The 25,217-nt window shown below is 41.3% G+C and overlaps 1 protein-coding gene across 1 annotated transcript in view; it reads left to right on the forward strand.

Moving 5' to 3' along the window:
• Positions 1-25,217, forward strand: part of ANKRD44 (ankyrin repeat domain 44) — a 319,078-nt gene that overhangs the window by 170,950 nt on the left and 122,911 nt on the right. Inside the window, exons 4-6 of the mRNA XM_060016372.1 lie at positions 6,906-6,976; positions 22,847-23,047; positions 23,410-23,497. Coding sequence (XP_059872355.1) covers positions 6,906-6,976; positions 22,847-23,047; positions 23,410-23,497 — 360 coding nt within the window. The remainder of the gene's footprint in view (positions 1-6,905; positions 6,977-22,846; positions 23,048-23,409; positions 23,498-25,217) is intronic.

The following is a 25,217-nucleotide window of genomic DNA, read 5'->3' on the forward strand; positions in this document are numbered from 1 at the left end:
TTTCCCGTGTGAGGGAAGTTTTCAACTATAATCCCTTCAAATATTTTCTCGGGTCCTTTCTCTCTCTCTCTCTTCTCCTGCTGGGACCCCTATAATGCAGATGTTGGTGCATTTAATGTTGTCCCAGAGGTCTCTTAGGCTGTCTTCATTTCTTTTTTCTTTATTCTGTTCTGTGGCAGTGAATTCCACCATTCTGTCTTCCAGGTCACTTATCCGTTCTTCTGCCTCAGTTATTCTGCTATTGATTCCTTCTAGTGTATTTTTCATTTCAGTTATTGTATTGTTCATCTCTGTTTGTTTGTTCTTTAATTCTTCTAGGTGTTTGTTCTTTAATCTTTTAGGTCTTTGTTAAACATTTCTTGCATCTTTTCAATTTTTGCTTCCATTCTTTTTCCAAGGTCCTGGATCATCTTCACTGTCATTATTCCGAATTCTTTTTCTGGAAGGTTGCCTCTCTCCACTTCATTTAGTTTTTTTCCTGGGGTTTTATCTTGTTCCTTCATCTGGTACATAGTCCTCTGCCTTTTCATTTTGTCTCTCTTTCTGTGAATGTGGTTTTCGTTCCACAGGCTGCAGAATTGTAGTTCTTCTTGCTTCTGCTGTCTGCCCTCTAGTGGATGAGGCTATCTAAGAGACTTTTGCAAGCTTCCTGATGGGAGGGACTGGTGGTTGGTAGAGCTGGGTGTTGCTCTGGTGGGCGAGCTCAGTAAAACTTTAATCCACTTGTCTGCTGATGGGTGGGGCTGAGTTCCCTCCCTGTTGGTTGTTTGGCCTGAGGCAACCCAGCACTGGAGGCCACAGGCTCTTTGGTGGGGCTAATGGCCGACTCCGGGAGGGCTCACACCAAGGAGTGCTTCCCAGAACTTGTGCAGTTGGTGTCCTTGTCCCTGCAGTGAGCCACAGCCGCCCGCTGCCTCTGTAGGAGACCCTCCAACACTAGCAGGTAGGTCTGGTTCAGTCTCCTATGGGGTCACTGCTCCTTCCCCTGGGTCCCGATGCTTTGTGTGTGCCCTTCAAAAGTAGAGTCTCTGTTTCCTCCAGTCCTGTCGAAGTCCTGCAGTCAAATCCTGCTAGCCTTCAAAGTCTGATTCTCTGGGAATTCCTCCTCCTGTTGCCGGGTCGCCAGGTTGGGAAGCCTGACATGGGGTTCAGAACCCTCACTGTAGTGGGTGGACTTCTATGGTATAATTGTTCTCCAGTTTGTGAGTCACCCACCCAGCAGTTATGGGATTTGATTTTATTGTGATTGCACCTTTCCTGTTGTGTCATTGCGGCTTCTCCTTTGTCTTTGGATGTGGGGTATCTTTTTTGGTGAGTTCCAGTGTCTTCTGTCTATGATTGTTCAGCAGTTAGTTGTGATTCCAGTGCTCTCACAAGAGGGAGTGAGTGCACATCCTTCTACTCCTCCATCTTCATCCCAAGAGGCACAAATTTCTGAGGTCCTGCCTTTCCTGCATGTGCTGACTTGCCTCTGTTCAACAGCTGGGGAGATCAGCGATAGTGATTGTGGAGAGAGGACAGCATGAGAAAAAAATGACAATTAGACAGCAAATAACACGTTGTTAACTTGAAATTTTCTTATCAAAATGGACTGTACAAATGAGGTCATCTGCAAATCCAACAGCAGCTCTTACTCGTCTTTCCTTACTCACCTTGGGTGAGCCTTAGGAAAGTCCTGGAAGAGACTACGAATGGGCCATTTTGTATGAAAGTGTCATTTTTCTAACAAGAAGGGCGACTAACCAAGAAAACAGTAGTGTAAGAAAAAGCAACTTAATCCCCCCTGAACCATTTTCATTAAGAGACATAAAACTTTAAGTGTACTAGCTTTTTTAAAAGTATTTTAGGGCTTCTCTGGTGGCGCAGTGGTTGAGAATCTGCCTGCTAATGCAGGGGACACGGGTTCGAGCCCTGGTCTGGGAAGACCCCACATGCCGCAGAGCAACTAGGCCCGTGAGCCATGACCTCTGAGCCTGCGCGTCCGGAGCTTGTGCTCCGCAACAAGAGAGGCCGCGATAGTGAGAGGCCCGCGCACCGCGATAAAGAGTGGCCCCCGCTTGCCACAACTAGAGAAAGCCCTCGCACTGAAACGAAGACCCAACACAGCAAAAATAAATAAATAAATTACTAAAACTCCTACCCCCAACATCTAAAAAAAAAAAAAAAGTATTTTATTAGAAAATATTTCAAATGTATAGAAAAGTATGGAGAATAATGTAATTAATACCCATGTATATAAGCTTTAAGAAATCTTCAGATTTTTCTATACTTGCATTATATCTTTTTGAAAAGGAAGTAAAGCATTGAAGACACAGTTGAAGCCCATTGTATCCTTTCCTTATCCTTTCACACCCTCCCTCCCTAGAGGCAACCACTAGCCAGAATTGGTAGTTGTTTTCTTTAGCCATATTTATTACTTTTTTTTCAATCTGTGCATCTATAAACAACATATTGCTTTGTTTTTGTAAATTTAAAAACTTTATGTAACTGGTATTAAGCCGTTGGTATTAATCTGCAACTTCATTTGTTCTTTCAATGTTGTGTTTTTGAAGTGCATATGTTTATATATGTAACTTCAGTCTGTTCATTTCCATGACAGTGTAGCATTCCATTGTACAAATATACCACAGTGTATTTTTCCATTTTCCTCTTGATCACCATTTGGGATCCCAATATCTTGCTGTTACAAACATGCTTCAGTGAATATTCTTGTACATGTATGAGAGTTTCTCTAGGGTATATGATTGGGTGGAATTGCTGGGTGGTAGGGCACACACATCATCAGTTTTATTAGGTAGCATCACCCTGTTTCCAAAGGGGGTTGTACCAATTCACACTCTCACCATCTGTAGCTATGTTTCCCTGTTGCTCCATATCCTTGCTAACTCTTGGCATTTCACACTTTAAAATTTTCCCCAGTTTGATGTGTGCACTATGCTTTGTTAATGTTGCTTTCGTTGGCTTCTCCCTGATGAATTTTGAGAAGTATCTTTTCACATGTGTCTTACCATTTGGGTTTCTTCTTCTTGCATTAGCTTTTTAAGTTTATACACAATATTTACTCTGTGAAAGACCATGAATAACAAAATATATATTTCTGTTCCATATTATTATAACCGGTGTTTGGAACTAGAAGGAAAAATATGAGAAAGGAGGAATGAAATCAAGGGGGAATATATACATATATATGAAAAATATATACATGAAAGTGGAGAAAGAGGGAGAGAAGAGTGACTCGAAGAACCAGAGATAAAGATGGGGAAAATGGAAGGGAAATGCAATCAGTGTTAGTTGAATGCTGTGTGAATGTTGCTAGTTTTGAAGTGAGGCACACTGCCCTAGAGCTTGGCTTTGAAGTCAGACTACCTGGGTTCAAATCTACCATTTCCTAGCTGGGGACCTGGAGCGTGTTATTTCTCATGGCCTTGGTTCCCTCATCTATAAAACTGGCATAATAAGAGTATCTCCCTATTAAATGGATTACACGTACGTTAGTATAGAGAGTCAGCGTTCAGATCATGTTAGCCATTCTTAACACGGCTCTTAGCAGTTTCACAGCTCTAATGGTAGAATCATAGCTCCTTAGAACTGAAGAGAGCTACTCAAGCAAACGAGTAGCCAAGCCTGGGCTCTGCCACCCAGCATTTAGAGCTGCGCTGTTCAGTATGGTAGCCACACTCCAGCTGTGGCTGTTGAACACTTGAAGTGTGGCCTGATTGAATGGAGATGTGTTGTGAGTGTGAAATACACATGGGATTTTGAAGCTTTAGCATGAAAAAAAAGAATGCAAATTATCTCAATAATTAAAAAATTCAATTACATGATAATATTTTGGATATATTGAGTTAAGTAAGTAAAATATATTACTGAAGTTAGTTTACTTGTTTTTTATACCCTTTTTAGTGTGGTTACTAGAAAATTTTCAGTTACTTGGTTCACATTATATTTCCATTGGGCAGCATTGATTTAGAGGCTCTGAGGCAGAACTGATAGGCTACCCATAGTGGGTATCAATCTGTCCCATGTAGCATTCCTTCCTACAAACGTACTAAAGTGTTGATAAGAACATCATGCAGACAGCCAGGTGAAAATTCAAACCCAGAAACAGAGGGAACTCATGGCCAGATGTTCTTCATCTCAGGTGACTGATTTGACTTCGTGACACGGAAGTCCCTTAAACGTGGACAGGGAATCTGAAGGGACACCCTGATACAACCATCTCTACCGGTAGGGAATGAGGCTTGAATCCAGGTCTTCGTGAAATCTGGGTGATGATTGTGACGTGTCAAAGAAACAGCCTAGGATTAAGTAACAAATATACATTTGAGTTATGAGAGAGAATAAAAGGTCCGTCTTCTGATATGCAGGTATAAGCACAATGTAGTAAAATAGACATATTTATGACCCGGGTAAAGGCCTGACAAAAAGATGGGTAATTTTAGAAGGGTTGAACAGCTGAATGTTGGAAGAAGAAATACTAGGACCTGAGGGATAAATACTGTTTGTTTCTAAACCAGAAAGGTAGGCTTTGTAACAATCATCTGGTGCTCCCTTGGAACTAAGACTTAGGAGAGGAAAGCTAAAATTTGTTTTTTGGTAGGGAAAATTTTGTTTTAAAATTCACAATATTTTCTGCTCTCAATTACATCTGGGTTTCCTCCTCCCTGGCATTCTCTAGCATCTGAGTCTCTCTTAATCTTCAAAAGATACCTGTTTGTGCAATCTCTAGGTGATGGTTCTTTGCGTTCTTAAATCTATATGTTTGACTTCCCCCTACTTTCCTGGGCAAAGACTATGCCTCTCACTTCCTTGAAGACCTGTGTCATAGATTTAGAAGTAAATGTGACATTAGAGGGGATTTGGAAATAAGAACTGCTAATATTTTTCTAGTGCTTTGCAATTTACAAAGCACCTTCAAATTCACTTGATTCTCCCAACCACCTCATAAGGTGGGTAGAGAAGTATTATTATTATGTTGTTGTTAGCCTCATTTTACAGAGTAGTGGCTTTTGGTAGCTGGGCCAGTAGGTGCTGAAATCAGAATCAAATCTGGGTCTTCTGACCATGAATCCCACTGTCCTTCCCAGACCTCATTCATTTCACTCCAGAGCATTTAGCCCAGGACATCCTGCTACTGGGGAGTGAGATGTCTGCTGCCTTGGCGTCTTAGCACCATCAAACTGATTTTGTTTGGTTCTTACTGATGTAAGGGGCTTGAACCTTTTCAGGTAAGCTGCCTGGATGAAGTTAGTAGAATTAGGATTCAACTAATTTTAAGCTTGATAAACTAAGCAACAATTTACCGGTGGCTCTCAATCTTAATAGCCTATTACAATAACCGTGGGTCCTGGGGAGTTTTTTAAAAATACCTGTGCCTGGTCCCACCTCCAACTAACGAAATCAGAATGAGGGGAGAAGAGACATTCTCTCTCTCTTTGTTTTAGGGATTATTATGTTCTTGTTTTCTATCACTAGTATGGTTGATGGTATTTCTTCTTCAGTTAAAGAGAAAAAACAGTGTAAGTTCTATGATTAAATTAAATTTCTAGCACACATTTATCCATGAAAGTCTCCTGCTGCCTTTTTGTCTTTTCTGAACACGGTTCCTGTTTTTTAGCTGTCAGCTGGCCTTGGCCTCACAGAGATTGGTCAGCCTCTGCTTACACTTGACTCACTTTCTCGGCCCTTGTCTCAGAGCCACCTCCTTTGCACTTCCCCTCCTCTGCCTTACTTTCTAGTTTCTTTGAGCTTCCTTCCTTGTTGTCCTAAGGCTGAAACAGGCTCCTCTCATTACATCTGCAAAGATATCATAGATATTTTCTCCTCCTCTCCTTTTGCAGTCCTTTTATAAAACTTTCCATCTCTGACCAGAAGACTGATCAAAATCCAGATTCCAAAAAAAGGAAGCTCATATTGGGTGTTGTAGTGGTTCAGTTGTAGCTTGGTGGACGTGTACGCATGGAGAACTGTGCAGGTTTCATGGGCGGAGGGCATACTTGACTTTCCGGGAATGTGTTCCTGTGGAGCTTCTGCTCCGTGATTGTGATGTGGCTCCCGGGGAGCTGAGCACGGGCACCTCCCTGAGTATGACCGGGCTCTGGCTCTTGTGTCAGCCTGTATGCCCACCCCATAGTATGAGCGAGCCGTGAGCAGCCTACATAGGCTTCATGTTGGGTCTGTCCAAAAGCTCCATGGAACCTGGCTTCTTCCTACCAAAGTATTTTGCTAGTTCCAGAGAAATAATTGGGATTCTTGGATAAAACGGATTTCTGCTAATCCCTTTAGCCCAGATCAAATCTCATCAGAACTCAACTTCACTGGCCTCTAATATACACTTGTTGGAAGGCTGCTCATCGCTAACAGTTTTCCAAGAAGGATGTTGTGTGCCCTGTGAGATAAATACGCTTAATGACTAAAAATAAAATAATGTATATGATTCTATATTTTATATTCAGGAATATAATATTCAGGAACACGAACACACACACACACACACACACACACACACACACACACACACACACACACACACACACACACACACACACACACACACACATGCATACACACCCCTGAAAAGTTCTTCATTCTTCAGAACCTACATTTCTATAGTTCTGGAGAATCTCAGCTTTCTTACAACTGTATCTCCTACCCAGTGAGACACTGTTATTTCTCATCTGGTCTTGGCCTGATTCTTGTGACATCCTCAGCTCCTGACCTTGCTCCTTCTACTGCATTCAATGTCTTCTCCTTGTTTGGTGGCTAGAAAGCACATGACTAACAGAAAGGAAAAAACAAAACAAAATGTGTTGGTTGTACCCGGCAAACGAGAGCACAAGATATAGCATCAGACTTCACATCAGCAGAATTGCATTATGCTTCTAACCTGTGCTGTTTGGTTCCAGGAGCTCGTGTGAATGCCAAGGACAACATGTGGCTGACCCCGCTGCACCGGGCTGTTGCCTCCAGAAGTGAAGTGAGTGATTATCTTATTTAATCTAGCAACTCCAGTTCCTAGAAAGAGAAAAATGCTTTCTGCTGAATTAGGGATCCTCACTGGTGAGCAAGAGGCTTTTACTTCTAATGCAAGAGGGTTACCAAATTGAACAGCTGTTTGTTTAAGCACCTTCTGTGTGCCAGGCATGGTGCTAGGGGCTGACTGGGGTGGTCCAAGATGGACGGTGTGATCCTTGACTTCAGTGAGTTCTCAGTCTGAAGGGGGTGCAAACAGGTAAGCAGATCTGTACAGTATCATAACTGAATTGGAGGAGGAAGCAAATAACTGTCTTCTTGAATAGATGAAGTCTTCCAAGAAGACATGTCAATTGAGCTAGTCCTTAGAGGATGATAGGGACTTACCAGGCCAGGAAAAGGAGAGAGGGCTGAGGCAGGAGGAGAAACATGCTGTAGGACAAGGGTCATGGAAGTGATTGAATGGTGGGTTCAGTTGGATGTAGCTGGAACACAGGGTGTAGTAGAAGAGAAGTCTGATAGTAGGGGCTGGGTCCAACAGCAGAGGGCTGGGTGTCCTCTGAGCAGCGGGGAGTGTTGACAGCAGAGATAAGTTGTGAACCTGACAGGATTTGGAACTTGTGAGGGTGAGATGGAAAAGAAGCCATTGGGTGAATGGTAACACCATTACCATTGGTAACCCAATGGAAGGCAGAGGCAAAGGAGCAAGGGTTGGGGAAGTTAATCATTTCTGTTTGAACATGCTGAGTTTGGCAAACATGTCACTGGAATGTAAGCACCATGATGGCAGGGATTTTGTTTTGTTTCCTGATGTAACCCAAGCCTGGTACATTGTAGGTGTTCAAGAAAGAATTTATTTTGAATGCTGGAAATTTGGGTGAGGATGGCAAATATGTCTTTTAATTGGAACATTTTGTCCATTTACATTTAAAGTAATTATTGATAGGTATGTACTTAATGCCATTTCATTAATTGTTTTCTGGTTGTTTTTGTAGTTCTTTTTTGTTTTTTTTCTTCTTTTGCTGTCTTTCATTGTGATTTGATGACTTTGTTGAGTGTTATGTTTAGATTCTTTTCTATTTTTCTACGTGTATCTGTTGTAGGTTTTTGGTTTGTGGTTACCATATATGTATATGTTGATGATCTCTTAATTTCAAACATATTCTAACAACTCGGAATTTTTACTCCCCCTGCTATATTTAATGTTTTTGATATCATATTTTACATCTTTTTGTTTTGTGTATCCCTTAACTACTTATTGTGGATATAGATGATTTTGCTACTTTTGTCTTTTAGCCTTTCTACTAGCTTTATAAGTGGTTGATCTACTACCTTTAGTTTATGTTTGCCTTTACCAATGAGATTTTTCCTTTCATAATTTTCATATTTCTACTTGTGGCCTTTTCTTTTCCACTAAGAGAAGTCCTGTGAACATTTCTTGTAAAGCTAGATTAGTGGTGCTGAATTCTTTTAGCTTTTGCTTCTCTGTAAAACTCTTTGTCTGTCCTTCAAATCTGAATGATAACCTTGCCAGGTAGAGTATTCTCAGTTGTACATTTTTTCCTTTCATTGCTTTGAATATAAAGTGCTACTCCCTTCTGGCCTGCCAAGTTTCTGCTGAAAGTCAGCTGATTATCATATCCCTTGTACATAACTAGCTGCTTTTCTCTTGCTGCTTTTATTTTTTATTATTATTTAAAATTTTTTAATATATTTTTAGAAATTTATTTTATTGAAGTATAGTTGATTTACAATGTTATGCTACTTTTTGCTGTATAGCAAAGTGGTTCAGTTATACATATATGTATATATATATACGTTCTTTTTCATATTCTTTTCCATTATGGTTTATCACAGGATATTGAATATAGTTCCCTGTGCTATACAGTAGGACCTTGTTGTTTATCCATTCTCTATATAATAGTTTGCATTTGCTAATCCCAAATTCCCAATCCATCCCTCCCCACCCACTCCCTCCCCTCTCCCCCAGCAAGCTATTGCTGTTTTTTTTTTTTTTTTTTTTTTTGGCGGTACGCAGGCCTCTCACTGTTGTGGCCTCTCCTGTTGCAGAGCACAGGCTCCGGACGCGCAGGCTCAGCGGCCATGGCTCACAGGCCCAGCCACTCCGCGGCATGTGGGATCTTCCCAGATCGGGGCACGAACCCGTGTCCCCTGCATCGGCAGGCGGACTCTCAACCACTGCGCCACCAGGGAAGCCCGCTATTGCTGTTTTTAAGATTCTCTTTTTTTCTTTAATTTTTGTCATTTTAATTACATTGTGTCTTGGTGTGGACCTCTTTGGGTTTGCTTTGTTTGGGATTCTCTGGGATTCCTGGACCTGCATATCTGTTTCCTTCCCCAGGTTAAGGGAGTTTTTAGCTATTACTTCTCTGCCCCTTTCTCTTTCTCTTCTCCTTCTGGGACTCCTATATTGGAAATGTTAGTACACTTGCTGTTGTCCCAGAGGTCTCTTAAACTATCCTCATTTTTTAAAATTCTTTTTTTCTCTTTTCTGTTCAGCTTGGGTGATTTCCACTACTCTGTCTTCCAGATTCCTCTGTGTCATCTAACCTACTGTTGATTCCTTCTAGTATATTTTTCATTTCAGTTATTGTATTCTTCAGCTTTGTTTGGTTCTTCTTTATATCTTCTAACTCTTTGTTAAAATGCTCGCTGTGTCCATCCATCCTTCTCCTGAGTTCATTGGGCATCTTTATGATCATTACCTTGACCTATTTATTGGATTGATTGCTTATCTCTACTTCATTTAGTTCTCTTTCTGAGGTTTTGTCTTGTTTCTTCATTTGGAACATACTCCTCTATCTCCTCATTTTGCCTAATTCTCTGTGTTTATTTCTATGTGGTAGGTAGGTCAGTTACATTTCCTGATCTTAGAGAAGTGGCCTTATGTAGGAGATGCCCTATGGGGTCCAACAGCATGCTTCCCTCTGGTCACCAGAGCTATATGCTCTAGGGGTGCCCCCATCTGGGCTGTGGGCCCCCCTCTGTTGGAGCGGGTCCAATTATTGTGGGTTTGCTGGGAGGCGGGGGTGGCTCCCACTCGGTAGGCTGTGAGGTTCTGCCTCATGGAGTAGCTATGGGCCCACTGGAGGATGGGTAGTTTCCCCAAGCAGTTAGCTGTGCAGCCTTGGGGGTGTCGGGCTGGTGCTGATGGGCAGGTAAGTCCCCCAGCACTAATAGGCTATCAGGAGGATTCCAAAATGGCACTTGGCCAGTGCTGACATCATTGTAGAATGAACTCCCCCAAATGGCTGCCACCAGTGTCTTTATCCTCAGATGGAGTCCCGGTTGCCTTCTGCCTCTCTGAGAGGCTCTCCAAGAATAGCAAGTAGGTCTGACCCAGGCTCCTTTTGAACTACTGCCTCTGCACTGGGACTTGGAGTATGTGAGATTTTCTACATGCCCTTTAGGAGCAGTCTGGTTCCTAAGCTCTCTGGCTCTCCTGAACACAAGCCCCACTGGTTTCCAAAGCAGAACTTCTGGGAGCCCATCTTCCTGATGCAGGATCCTGGGCTGGGGAGCCCAATGTGTGGCTTGGACCCCTTGCTCCTTGGGGAGGACCTCTGCCATTGTGATATTCTTCCCACTTCCGGTTTGCTGACCCAGGTGTATGGGTCCTGAGTATACTGCCTCTTAGCCCCTCCCATCCATCTCATTGTAGTTCCTTCTTTATATCTAGTTGTGGGAAATCTTTTCTGCTGTCTTCAGATAATTCTCATAAATAGTTGCTCCTTCTTTATATCTAGTTGTGGGAAATCTTTTCTGCTGTCTTCAGGTCATTCTCATAGATAGTTGCTCTGTAAGTAGTTGCAATTTTGTTGTGCCTTTGGGAGAAGGTGAGTTCAGGGTCTTCCCACTCTGCCATCTTGGCTACATCCCATCCTTCCTTTTGTGAATTCTATCCTATAGCCATTACTTTATGCGTCCCCTAAAAAATAGCTGGGGAAAGGGAAGCTTGCCTGAGAGGGGAAGAACAGAGAAGGTTTGGGCTGGTCTTTTGGAGTTTTGCTACTAACACTTGCCAAAGAAGATACGTGTGTTCAGTAAGAGAGCTGGCACATCTGTCTATTGCTTAGACGGGGCAAACAGTGATATTCCTTACACAAATATGTTTTAAAAGCCATTTCTTCATTGAAAGGCTTATAAACTCTATGTTGTCTTCAAAACCCCTGTGCTTCTAAAATGTGGGTAATTGATCTCTCTCAGGGCTTCAATGTTCCGGGTTCAATCAGGGAAGCAGAACCACAATGAGAAATATAGATAAGACATTTACTATAGGAACTAGAGCTTACACAATTGTGTGAGCTGCTGAAGAAGTTTATGTAAGGCTATCCCCTTGGTTTCTGTGTGGTCCTAAAGTCACTGTAGGCCAGCAGGGTCTGCAGTTGAAAAGAAAAGCTAAACATGAAATGGGGGAAAACAGGGATAAACTGGAACCCCTGTCTGTCTCTCACTGCCTCTGCATCGTGGATGTGAGTGCCTTGTAGAAGAAGCTGTGTGCTTCACCTCTGAGCTTGCATGCACCTGGCCCAGGAATGGGAGAAACTGAAGAAGATATGGCAGGATCTGAAGACGCATCAACCTGGTACTGCCCTTTGCCAACACAGTGATGCAGCTGGTCAGTGACACCGTGCACAAGCTGCCTCAAACCTGGCACCCAACATGCCAGTCAGTCTGTGGTTTCACGTATGCCTTCCAAAACTCATGCAGATTTCTCCAGCACCAACCCTAAATGGAACAGTACAGCGGAGGGAACTCTGCAAAACGTCGCTCAGCTTGGCTAACTTAGCACAATATAAAACTACCATTGAAATTGTTTTTCTGTTTTAATTAAAAAGATCTTCTAGGCAGTAAGTTCTTTGCAATGAGTGGCATGCCTATTGCTTGTCATTGTATGTTTAGCATCTAGCCTGCACAGGAAACAATTGTTTTTTGAGTGATTCCTTAAAGACTGGGTTTTCCACTTAAGCTGTGTTCACCTGGTTCTCTGTAAAACTGCTAACGTGGAGCTAGTATACAGCACAGAGAACGCTGGTGGTAATCATCTTTCATGCATGTGAGGTAAACTAACTTGAAGTTTGTTTATGGGAGCATGGCACTAAAAGCAAGTTAAGCCACCGGATCCTGCAAAATCAGAACAAGTTTCAAAAATAGTGTGCAACAAGATATCAGGTTAAGTCAACGTTATCAGTATACGTCAACATTTCTGAGCCTTCTTTCCATCAGGCAAATTTCATGTTTGGATTTCTATGCCTGGAAAAATAATGTTCATTTGCTAAATTCATTTCCTGAGCCTGTTATAGCAATAGGAGTGTCAGGTCATAATACTGATTAAACATCCACCCATGCTTGACATTATAAAAGCTCCTCTGTAGACAAGAAAGTAGATCAAGAAATGGTCATATCCCTTAAAAACTGTCCACAATAGATTGGGTTGTGGAGATGAACCTTTAAGACTTAACTTGGCACTGACCAGGCTGCATTGTGTGCTCCCTTCTAGGCCCAGTCCCCTCCTCCTCCCGCCACCACCTGCTCCCCATGCCTGGGATTCCCAGGGAGGAAACACCAAACAGATAATCGGAGCCCACCAGTGCTGTGTTCTCACTGACCCTCCCAGGCCACCGTTCATCCCCCTCTTTCTCTGACTGCTCCCACAGCTGTGAAGAAATGAAGAGAGTCTCATGTGAAAGTATTAGGGAAACTTATTTTGCAATGCTAGATAACATACACGAGTAAGATTTGGGGCTGCCAGGGAAAATTATCTGAAGTGCTGCTGTGAATTATTTCATATCGTTTCCCCTGTTTAGCTTATTCTTGTTGCTTTTTTGTTTCCCGTGGAAAAGAACAGCTGTAGGGGAAAGGAATGAAATGCACACCAACCTGGAGGGTTTGACACATGTTTATTGAAGCCCACTCTGTGGAAGGCGCAGTGTTAAATGTGGACCTTAAGGGGGTACAAAGTGTCCCTTCTTGGACACTGTGTGGAGGGCAGACAACCAGTACACAACCAGTACACAACCATAGAGCCTACTGTGGCTTGTGTCCAAATGTGTTTGACCTTTCACACATGCATTTTCTTCTCCATTGAACTGAGAGTAGCACCAAAGGATTTGCTGAACTTGTCACTTTTCTGTTCTGGAGGCTATTTTGTGGTTAGAAATGTTGAAAGTAGTTGTATCCTGTCTTTGGGGTGTAGAATTGAGGATATTGTGTTCAAATATGTATTGTCACGGTGAACATTTATTGAGCACTTACTGTGTGCTAGGCTTACTGTGTGCTAGGCAGCGTGCTAAGCGCTTTCTGCACATTATTCCATTTTAGCCTCTGAATCACTCTCTGAGATTGACACCGTTATTAATCCTAATTTAGGAAACATGATCTCAGAGAAGTTAAGGAACAAACCTAAGACACCACAGCCAGCAAGTGGAGGAGGGTGTAACCTGAAAACCTGCTCTCCTAACTGCCGTGCTCCACTGCTGCCCTCACATCACATGGGCACCCCTAGGGATACTGGTCCAACTAATAAGATGCATCTATTTTTGCGTCTGTGCAGACAAAAGTCTGACAGGTATAAAAATGTTTCCCAGATCTGATCAGGAGAAGCATTTTATTTTATAGCTTAAATTTTAAACATCACATTTTCCCCTTCCCTCTCACAAACGGTGTCATTATGGTGGGCTAAATGCTAATAATAGACAGGAGAATTGGAAAAATTATATGGGAGACTTGAATGTTATTGCTTTCCATAAATTATCTTTATGATTATAAAATGATGATCACATATAGAACATATATCGTACCTGGAATGGGAAGAAAGTAAGCATCTTATAACCTATTAGAAGGTAGATGAGTAGTATTCAGATTTAGTGTGCATTGAGATCATCTGCAGTGCTTGTTAAGTACCTGTTCTAACACTGCTATATATAAAATAGATAAACAACAAGGACCTACTGTATAGCACAGGGAACTATACTCAATATTTTGTAATTTCATGTATATATATAGCTGAATCACTTTGCTGTACACTTGAAACTAACACAACATTGTAAATCAACTATACTTCAATTAAATAAATAAATAAATAAATAAAATTATGCACACACACAAAGTACCTGTTCTAGAACCTCACCCCCCAGTGATTTTGATGAAGCCTGTAATTGAGCCTGGAAATCTGTATTTCAAAAAGAAGATTCTGATGCATGTGGTCTACATACCACACTTTGAGACCAGACATTAAAGATTGGAAATACTTTAGTATCTGGCCTTCCCAATGTTTAAAGCCAGTGGTTCTTTTTTTTTTTAATACTTATTTATTTTATTTTATTATTTATTTTCTTTATTTTTCGGCTGCGTCTGGTCTTAGTTGCAGTACGCGGGATCTTCGTTGAGGCGTCCCGGATCGTTTTTGCTGCGGTGTGTGGGCCCTTCCTTGCGGCACGCAGTCTTCTCTCTAGTTGTGGCGCGCCGGCTCTAGGGCGTCTGGGCTCTGTAGTTTGCGGCACGCGGGCTCTCTCGTTGAGGCAGGCGAGCTCAGTAGTTGAAGTGCGCGGGCTTAGTTGCCCCGCGCCATGTGGGATCTTAGTTCCTCTACCAAGGATCAAGCCCGCGTCCCCTGCGTTGGAAGGCGGATTATTTACCACTGGACCGCCAGGGAAGTCCCCCAGTGGTTCTTGAACAGTTTGAATTCTTTCACATCCCCAAGTCTTCCCTTTGTACTCCTAGTTCTTAGAATAATTGTACTCTAATAATAATTATAATAATAAAGTGCAAGTTTAGTTTAATAATAGGTACTTTTAGAAGAATAATTTGATTAATTTGAACAAATTAGGCACCAATTTATACAATTCTTACAGGATATGAAATGACTATAATCAGTAGAGGGTAAAAGCCCCAACTGGTTATTATTTTACATTAATAGAGTGAATGCCTTCGGGACTTGAGCGCAGCCTCAGGGACCTTAGCCCATGTAAATGTCTTGTTAATTTTCCTGCTGTATATAAAAAAAAGGCATGTTAGTTTTTGCATATTATTACTTAGAGAGTTTGCTAATGATTATACCAATATATTTATTCCACCCAAATTTATTGAATATACATTAGGTGCCAGATACCTGCCAGGCTTTGTGGCAAGTATAGAAAATTGTATGAGACTCAGACCCTGGTCTAAAGCAACTTACAGTTTATAAAATTTGACATTGTTTATGCCTACCAGGACTCTGTATAGTCATAAAGCATTACTTTTCCATGAGTAATTTATGATCACTTAAATGCAATGCACATTTGAGAGTAAGAAAAACAAATATTGGAGGCAACAGTTTTTAAGGCACGTGTATCCTATTTCTTCTCATCTTTTCCATGTGCCACAGTGTATGTTTCTACTTCTTATACAGGGTTGGAGTGACCTTTTATAAAAGGAGAAAGTCATAAAAAGTAGAAATAAAATGACTGCAGATGCCATCTCCAGTTCCCTCCTGTGTCACATCCCGTGACAGTTCCTCCCTCTGTCTGTTATTTCTGTGTCTCATATAGGACAGCCTACTGTGGAGTGTAATCCAACAAGGCCTACAGTCCTAAGGGTGAATGCTAACTAGGCTGATCCCTCCACTCAGGAGAAATGCCGGAATCCTCACACATGCTTGTTCATTAAAAAAGAAATCAAGGCTTTGAAGCAGCATTGCTCACAGTGCGGCTTGTGACTAGTCTGAGTCTTTTTGTCTTTCCTTTTGTGACATGAGTGAGCATTTAGCAACTTTTAGAGAAATTTGATCGAGTAATTTCGTGCCTGCTAAATTAAATGATAAAATAGTTGAGTTTATAATTTCTTTGTCTTTTTTTCATTTTATTATTCTTCTAATTACTCATGATGAATTTGAAATAATAATAATTATAAAAAAAACTGTCCCTTCACCACAGATAGTTTGAAAAGTACTGTTTTAGTATCCTTTCTTGATTCAGAAATTGTTCAGCTTCCCTTCCCCCACATTAGCTTCTTTTTAACCTTGTAAGTTTCTGTCAGCGCAAACTCCTAGCTGTTAATTTTTTAGCCAATGTGTGATACAGGAAAAGAGAGACTTCTTTTGGTTACAAAAATCAGTAATTCCAGCTACATGTAAAAGTATGAGATTAGATCACTCCCTAACACCATACACAAAAATAAGCTCAAAATGGATTAAAGACCTAAATGTAAGGCCAGAAACTATCAAACTCTTAGAGGAAAACATTGGCAGGACACTCTATGACATAAATCACAGCAAGGTCCTTTTTGACCCACCTCCTAGAGAAATGGAAATAAAAACAAAAATAAACAAATGGGACCTAATGAAACTTAAAAGCTTTTGTGCAGCAAAGGAAACCATAAACAAGACCAAAAGACAACCCTCAGAATGGGAGAAAATATTTGCAAATGAAGCAACTGACAAAGGATTAATCTCCAAAATTTATAAGCAACTCATGCAGCTTAATAACAAAAAAACAAACAACCCAATCCAAAAATGGGCAGAAGACCTAAATAGACATTTCTCCAAAGAAGATATACAGGCTGCCAACAAACACATGAAAGAATGCTCAACATCACTAATCATTAGAGAAATGCAAATCAAATCTACAATGAGATATCATCTCACACCAATCAGAATGGCCATCATCAAAAAATCTAGAAACAATAAATGCTGGAGAGGGTGTGGAGAAAAGGGAACCCTCTTACACTGTTGGTGGAATGTAAATTGATACAGCCACTGTGGAGAACAGTATGGAGGTTCCTTAAAAAACTACAAATAGAACTACCATATGACCCAGCAATCCCACTACTGGGCATATACCCTGAGAAAACCATAATTCAAAAAGAGTCATGTACCAAAATGTTCATTGCAGCTCTATTTACAATAGCCCAGAGATGGAAACAACCTAAATGTCCATCATCGGATGAATGGACAAAGAAGATGTGGCACATATATACAATGGAATATTACTCAGCCATAAAAAGAAACGAAACTGAGCTATTTGTAATGAGGTGGATAGACCTAGAGTCTGTCATACAGAGTGAAGTAAGTCAGAAAGAGAGAGACAAATACCGTATGCTAACACATATATATGGAACTTAAGGAAAAAAATGTCATGAAAAACCTAGGGGTGAAACAGGAATAAAGACACAGACTTACTAGAGAATGGACTTGAGGCTATGGGGAGGGGGAAGGGTAAACTGTGACAAAGTGAAAGAGAGAGGCATGGACATATATACAGTAAGGTAGATAGCTAGTGGGAAGCAGCTGCATAGCACAGGGAGATCAGCTCGGTGCTTTGTGACCGCCTGGAGGGGTGGGATAGGGAGGGTGGGAGGGAGGGAGACGCCAGCGGGAAGAGATATGGGAACATATGTATATGTATAACTGATTTATTTTGTTGTGAAGCTGAAACTAACATACCATTGTAAAGCAATTATACTCCAATAAAGATGTTAAAATGAAAAAAAAAATCAGTAATTCCCTAAATAGCCATAGAATTACTTCCTCTTAAAACCAAGTTAAAATGCTTACAAGATTAAAATTTTTGAAAGAGAAATGCAACTTTGAAAAAGGAAATTGTAGTCTTTTTAAATCAAAGCTTCGTTTTTGTGAAAATATTGTATTACATTTCTATTAAATGTAGGAAGCCAGTTTGTCAGGCTAAAACTTCAGAGTTTAAAAATGTAAATAACTAAGGAGAATTAACATTTCAAAGTATTTATGTCAGGGTGCTTGGCTGTTACTGTGTGCTGAGTAAGCTCTGACCTAGTAGAAAGTGCATGAGCCCTTAAACCCAGGCTGGCAAACCGTCTTCAGCCATCTTCCCTATAAAATGAAGCTGCCTATCAAATGAGGGGGCAATCCAGATGACCCCTGAGCCCTTTTCTGCTTCTAATATCCGGTATATCTGTGAATTTAATTCCATAATCATTTTATACTTGCATTTTCATTTTTTTTAAAAAGGTTAATCCTTGGAAATTGAATAAGAACCCCTCCTTTGTATACTAAATATTCCTTGATAGAGTCCTTTCTTGTCAAGTAAGATGAAAACTGTTCAATTCACTATATAAGCAGATATAAAAGTAAAAATGGAGAATGGCGAAGTTAAAACATTTTATAAAATTGGAGAAATAAAAGTAACGGTTATTCTAGGTGTCCTTGAACTGTGAAAGTGAGTGTTGGTACAAAAGACACATGGTGTGGACTTCCCTGGTGGCACAGTGGTTGAGAGTCTGCCTGCCGATGCAGGGGACACGGGTTCGTGCCCCGGTCTGGGAAGATCCCACATGCCGCGGAGCAGCTGCGCCCGTGAGCCATGGCCGCTGAGCCTGCGCGTCCAGAGCCTGTGCTCCGCAACAGGAGAGGCCACAACAGTGAGAGGCCCGCGTACCGCAGAAAAGACACGTGGTGAAATGGGCACTCACGTGGGAATTATGTAAAGTTCACATGAAAAGAAATTTATTAGAGACCCTACCCACTTCTTTTTTTCCTATCTGATCAATGAACTTGAACCTTTTCCTTTTCTAATTTTTTAGGTATAACCCAGATGTTGGTCAGGGGCATCTAGCCTTCTAAATGGATATGACTGACCGGAAACCACTTGTTCAAAGTCTGATATTCTCCCAACAATTCCAGAGAATTCCTGGAGATTTAAGTTTTGGTTGCCTGGCTCCACAAGCCTGCTCTTGCTGCGTTCATTGGGTTTATGCTTCAGCTTTCTCCTCTTCCCTCTTGGCCTGTTGACCCTGTTCCCACCCAGATGTATACCTCCTCCCTAGAGCGCAGGGCCACGTCCTCTCTCCAGTCTCTCTGTCCTCATCCTTTCCTTCCTGCCAAGCTCTAAACGCTTCCCACTCTATTATGCAGAGCAAGGCAACTCTGTTTGGCCCCCTCCCAAAATTCACTGTAGACCCATCATCACAGAGCAAGAGCTGAACTCAGAGGCCTCTGACTCTTTGCATAGGACCTGCCCTCCTTAAAAGACTATTTGGACTTAAAAATAGTATTTTTTCATACTGGTAAATAACAAAATTTTATTTTAACCAGATTTGATCATTTATAGTTTGTGGTAATTCAAACAGGGAGCTAGTCCAGGGGGTCTGCAAACTTTTTCCGTGAAGGGTGAGATAGTAAATATTTTAAGCTCTGATGGCTGCATGTGGTCTCTGTCACAAATACTCAACTCTGCTGTTATAATTTGAAAGCGACCATAGATAATATGTAAACAAATGAATGAGGCTGTGTTCCAATAAAATTTTATTTACAAAACCAAACCAAAATTTATCTGATTAAAATATTTTTAGGGGCTTCCCAGGTGGCGCAGTGGTTGAGAATCTGCCTGCCAGTGCAGGGGATGCGGGTTCGAGCCCTGGTCTGGGAGGATCCCACATGCCACGGAGCAACTGGGCCCGTGAGCCACAACTACTGAGCCTGTGCGTCTGGAGCCTGTGCTCCGCAACGGGAGAGGCCGCGACAGTGAGAGGCCCGTGCACCGCGATGAGGAGTGGCCCCCGCTTGCCACAAATAGAGAAAGCCCTCGCACAGAAACGAAGACCCAACACAGCCAAAAATAAATAAATAAATTTATTAAAAAAAAAAATATTTTTAGAAGTATTGTCTACTTAAGAATACATTTTTTTCCCCACAAACTCCAAAAGCACTTATTTATATATAAACCATAACTGGCATATGAATGTATATTTTCTGTGCTTAAAGTATTGCTATGTGTACAATGTAAATCATTCCTAAATATTCGTTTAAAAGTAGGGCCTCTCCTAGGTAATATCTCATTCACCTAGTTGCAGGTACTCTAAGAGCAATCACATTTTGTTACCTTTAAAAAACAAATTTCTCATGAATTGGTCTTATAGTATAAAGTTGTGAAATGTTCCTGTACATTTTCTGTTTTGTTAGTCTATCCTGAATTTACATAATATTTAATGCAAAGCAAGAATCTGTACAAGTACAGTAAAATAATATACAAAGCAAAGGTATTAAAGAGACAGTATGTATTGTTATTTTGCTGTGAATGTGTGAAAAGGATATATACCGTTTTTTATAGTACTGCTTTTGAGATGGTTATCTCCATCTTTTGGCCACGTATCTGCAAAACGTTTTCAGCATGCATCTCCAGAATATGCGTCTCATTTATTTATAAATTATATATAAGAATACTATCATTAGATAATATTTCAAGGCACAGGTGAAATGTTAAAGTGAGGCTTTTCATTTGTCCTAGTCTTAAATAACCATATAGATAATAGACTTTTGTTTTATATATAAATTTATTTGTTTATTTTTGGCTGTGTTGGGCCTTCGTTGCTGCACACGGGCTTTCTCTAGTTGCGGCGAGCAGGGGCTACTCTTCCTTGCCGTGCGTGGGCTTCTCATTGCAGTGGCTTCCCTTGTTGGGGTGTATGGGCTCTAGGCGCATAGGCTTCGGTAATTGCAGTACGTGGGCTCAGTAGTTGTAGCTCATGGGCTCTAGAGTGCAGGCTCAGTAGTTGTGGCGCACGGGTTTAGTTGCTCCATGGCATGTGGGGTCTTCCCAGACCAGGGCTCGAACCTGTGTCCCCTGCACTGGCAGGCGGATTCTTAACCACTGTACCACCAGGGGAGCCCTAGATAATAGACTTTTGATGATTTCTCTGTTATTGCCAAGCTCTTGTCAGATCTTATTAAATTTGTCATTACTTTTACCTTGTAATGTAGGTGATAGAAAGCTTTTACGAGGAGTAGAGGTGTCAGCTCTGTGACTTTCACATCATTTATGCTTGCATTAGTATTATTATTATCTTTAATCTGTGGGTTCCTTGCATAAATCTTGTCCATTTTAGCGTGTTTTTAGGTTAAGGGTATGTATTACAATCTGTAAATGGACTCGGCAGGCCATCACTCTGTATTTCAGTGCACTCAAAGTGAATGAATGGAGAGGGCAAGCCCCGCCCCCCCAGCACTGTGGAAGCCCCACCCCTCCCTGAGGGCATCTCCAACACTGAGGCAGGATCTTCCATGGAGCTGACTGAGGGCAGGACGCCAATCCAGAAGTTAAATACCAGCTTAAATGCTTTCCTTTTTAAAGAAATAAAATATAAATGGAGGTTCCAGTATTTTCTTCCCGTATCACAATTGACTGCACATCTACATAAACTGCATAATTTATGAGATGAAAGTTGATAAAAATATTATTTTTCTCTTATTTAAATCTTAATGCTTATATTGTGATCTAGCTTTTCTTTTCTTTTCTTTTTTGTTCACCCACCTAGTTTTTAGGATAGAGCCTGACTAATGTTTCCTTCAATCTTCCATAGTTCTAACAGTGTTTTTTACATAGTAAGCGAGCATTAATAATACGTGTACACATGTTTCACTCTAAAATGGGCTCAAGGACTATTTAATAGTCATTATCATCAGTTGTGCTGAGGATGGGTGGCATATATCTTTTTTTTTTCCTTTTTGGTAATCTTAACAAATTGATTGTTTGCTTGGATCCTGTCAGTTTATTGCCCTTTATTTATAGCATCTAAATGGAGCCCCATTGTTTTCTTAAAGTGTATTCTCTAATTTGCAAAGTTAACTTCTTTTTGCTCTCATTCTACTGTTCAAGTTAGCCATTCATCTCAATATGTTGCCACTACTGATTCATGGAACATTTTTTTTATTTCATCCTTTATGTCCCTGGTTAAAATGTTAATTCTGAGAGTTCAAATCATCTACTTTTTTGCGATTCTTCATATACCTGCATGATAAAGTTGATAGACAGCCCAGGTCTTTGGGGATTAAGGTGGACACGGGTAAGTTCTTTGTCCATGAAGGGTGGCAGGAATGTGGTACTAATGCCTTTCATTGGTCTGTTGATGCCACATTGACAAGGTGTCCATAAAGGAGCCAGGGACATCCAACTGGTCTCAGGGATGTCTCTAGACATAAAGAGAAACAACCGACAGCATTCCCTTCTCTCGAGAGAAGCTATGTCCTTTACTTGACTAAAGAGAAGAGTGTCCTCAATCCTGGCTGCATAACAGAGTCCCCAGGGAGCTTTACAGACATTCTGAGGCCAGTTAGAATCAATACAGAACCGTCATGCGTATTTTTAAGAGCTCCCCAGGTGATTCCATTGCACAGCCAAGGTGGAGAGTTATAGTTCAAGAGGCTAATAAGATGATTAGGTCAATAGAAGGAAAATCAAAAGTGGGAGGCTCAGGAAGGGTGAAGGGACTCAATAGCGAAAAACAGTCTCATTTTAACATAGAAAAGATTGGGGAAAGAAGGAACAATTTCGTAACTTCAAGTTGATGGTGGTAATAGACATCCTCTACCCTTGACTGCTTATTGATCACACAGGGAGGGTTGAGATTTGACCAAGAGAACCAAAGATTTATAAATTGATCCAAGAATGTCTGGAGAGCTTTGGGGCCTTTGGCTTTGGAAGATGGAGGCTTACTGACCAATATGGCTAACCTTGGGGGATCTTTGGGGGCCCTTTGGTCTATGGCTGTTGTAACCTGCTGTGCACACTTGCACATGAGTGCTCTCGTTTGGCCTAAAGATACCTTATATTTCGTAAGGAAACCTTACCCTTGGAAGTTTATTTGGTTTTGGAGTTTTGCCAGGGCTCTTGGCCTAACAGAGAAAGGGAGAGTGAATCTGTTTTAATCTGTGCCACTCTTTTCATCTTCATCCCGTATGACCTTGCTTGTCTCAGAAGAATATATGTCATGAGCCAGCCTGTCATGAGCCAGAAAGGGAGCCTTTCCCTTTCTGTAGTTCCAGGGTCTGGTGAAGCATCTTATACGCAATAAGGATTGACTGAGTGTGTGTCAGTGACCCCTGCAAATTCTGCTTTTGTTGTAGGAAGCAGTGCAAGTGTTGATTAAGCACTCGGCTGACGTCAATGCGAGGGACAAGAACTGGCAGACCCCGCTCCACGTGGCAGCAGCCAATAAGGCTGTCAAGTGTGCAGAAGTCATCATTCCCCTGCTGAGCAGCGTCAATGTCTCTGACCGAGGGGGACGCACAGCCTTGCACCACGCCGCTCTGAATGGCCATGTGGAGGTCAATGTCCTCATCATTGAGAGCAAGAATCCTCCCCACAGACCCTCTTAGCCCCATGGGGAACCTAATCTCATTGCTGAGGCTTTTAGATAATGTGACAATAATATTTGTACACCAAACCTTAGGCAACTGTACCTGTTCTTAAATTTAGAGCCACAATGAATTGAAAAAGTAGCCGACACCTCAGTCTTTCCCTCTGACACACATGCCGCAGGTTGGCCGTGGTGTCTTCCTACTTTGAACTTCAGATCTCTGACCTGCCTTTAGATTGGACATTAATTTGGCTCACATCACCTGCTGAGGGTGAGGACCCCTCACCATTACAGAGTATACGCTTGATTTCACTGTCGGTTATCTTTCAGATGGTTAATTTACTCTTGGCCAAAGGGGCAAACATCAATGCGTTTGACAAGAAGGACCGGCGTGCTCTGCACTGGGCAGCTTATATGGGTAAGGATTCCATGAATAGAGAGCAAAGTGCAGATAACTTGAACTAAAAAAGCCCCGGGTTTCTCACTGACCACGCAGGTTTTCTCTTGGGCGAGCCTGACTTCTTTTCAAGCTTGGGATTCAGTTGAATTAAGATTCGGTCCTTGTACTGGCATGCACAGAGCACTCTAATTGGGCAGTTGCTTTGTCAGAGATTTATTTATCCTACAAAGAGCAGGAGGGATGAATCATGGCATGGCCTTCATTGAATGTGTTTCAATCTGGATTGGAAAGCGGCACAAATTGTGCTTATTTTAACTTGTTATGGCAGCAAAATAAGGTGTTTAAAGAGAAAGAAGGACGGGCTAGCAAAGCAAGGATGTAAATTTCATTTGTCTTTTTATTTATAAATATTCCTGAAAGAAACAAAAAGGAAGGAATAAAGGACAACACCCTGACTGTCGTGTAGGTGGAGGTGCCCAGAGTCACTGTGGGTGACTTTGCTACTGCACTGCCGACAGAGCTGGGGCTTGCTCCCTGTTCCTGCCAGCTCGGGTGCGGAAGACAAAGGAAGACATTACATTTCTATGCTTTTCCTCTTCACTTTTGTTGGCACTAGTACCACTGACAAATGAGAGCCCTCATAGAGTTTATTCTCAGTGTTGACTCTTGGGAAATGAAGAACTAAAAGAACTAAGATCCTTCCTTTGTGTTTCTAATTGGAGAACATCCTGCAGTTGGAAAAGCAGAAAAGCAGGATTCTATCAGCACCAAGTTATAAACACCCTGACTGCCCATCACAACACAGGAGATTGTGAAAGATCTACACAGTGGGACACTATGCAGTAACTACAGTGATGATATCATTAGTATTTTCTTAACATAGAAAGATTCTGTGATATGTTAAGTGAAAACAGATCATAATACAGTATGAATAATACAATCCTCATTTTTGTTAAAAATATCTATAAAATGAAAACAACCTGGGTTGTATTAAACACTGAAGTTATTAACTGAGTATCTCAAGGGATTGTGGATGATTTTGGTTTCCTTTTAACACCTTTTTGCCTTTTCTGAATCCTTTTTAATAAGCCTATGGACCTTTTATTATCATAAAAAATAATAATGTTAATTGTGGGGAGAAAAAAGAGAATGGGTTCGGGCAGGGATGAAATAAATTCTGTGGCTATAGATAGGCCTGAATGAATTATTGGACTTAAAAAAACAGAATCTTAAGATTTGGCACGCATTATCCTTTTTTACAAGGCGACATGGACTTTCGAGTTGTTTGAAGCAGGTTGGATGTCTGCATGGTCCCTGCGGGACTGGAGCCAGTGAGCGTTTGCCCCATGATGTTTAGGCAGAGCACACACTAAGCTAGTGTGACGTGGGACACAAAGAACCTGGAGTTTCACGTTTGTTCTTTGCTGATACATGGCTAAAACATATGTGTAGAATTGCTTTAAAGCAGTAAAGTTACATTTTTGTGTGTCATCGGGATACATGTAGGAAAACATATACAGATGACTATCTTTAGGGACTAATGGACAAAACCAGGGCAAAGAGCTTAAGATAGCAGCACCAGTAATTCAAAATAGTTTTTTTCTGTACATAAGTCTTCATAAAACTAGCCAAGACAAAACTCTGTCTCTTTTGTACACACACACACACACACACACACACACACACACACACACACACACACACACACACACACACTTTAGGCCCTGGAGCCAGTACT

Source organism: Delphinus delphis, chromosome 7 (assembly GCF_949987515.2).
Source record: "Delphinus delphis chromosome 7, mDelDel1.2, whole genome shotgun sequence".
NCBI classification, from domain to species: domain Eukaryota; kingdom Metazoa; phylum Chordata; class Mammalia; order Artiodactyla; family Delphinidae; genus Delphinus; species Delphinus delphis.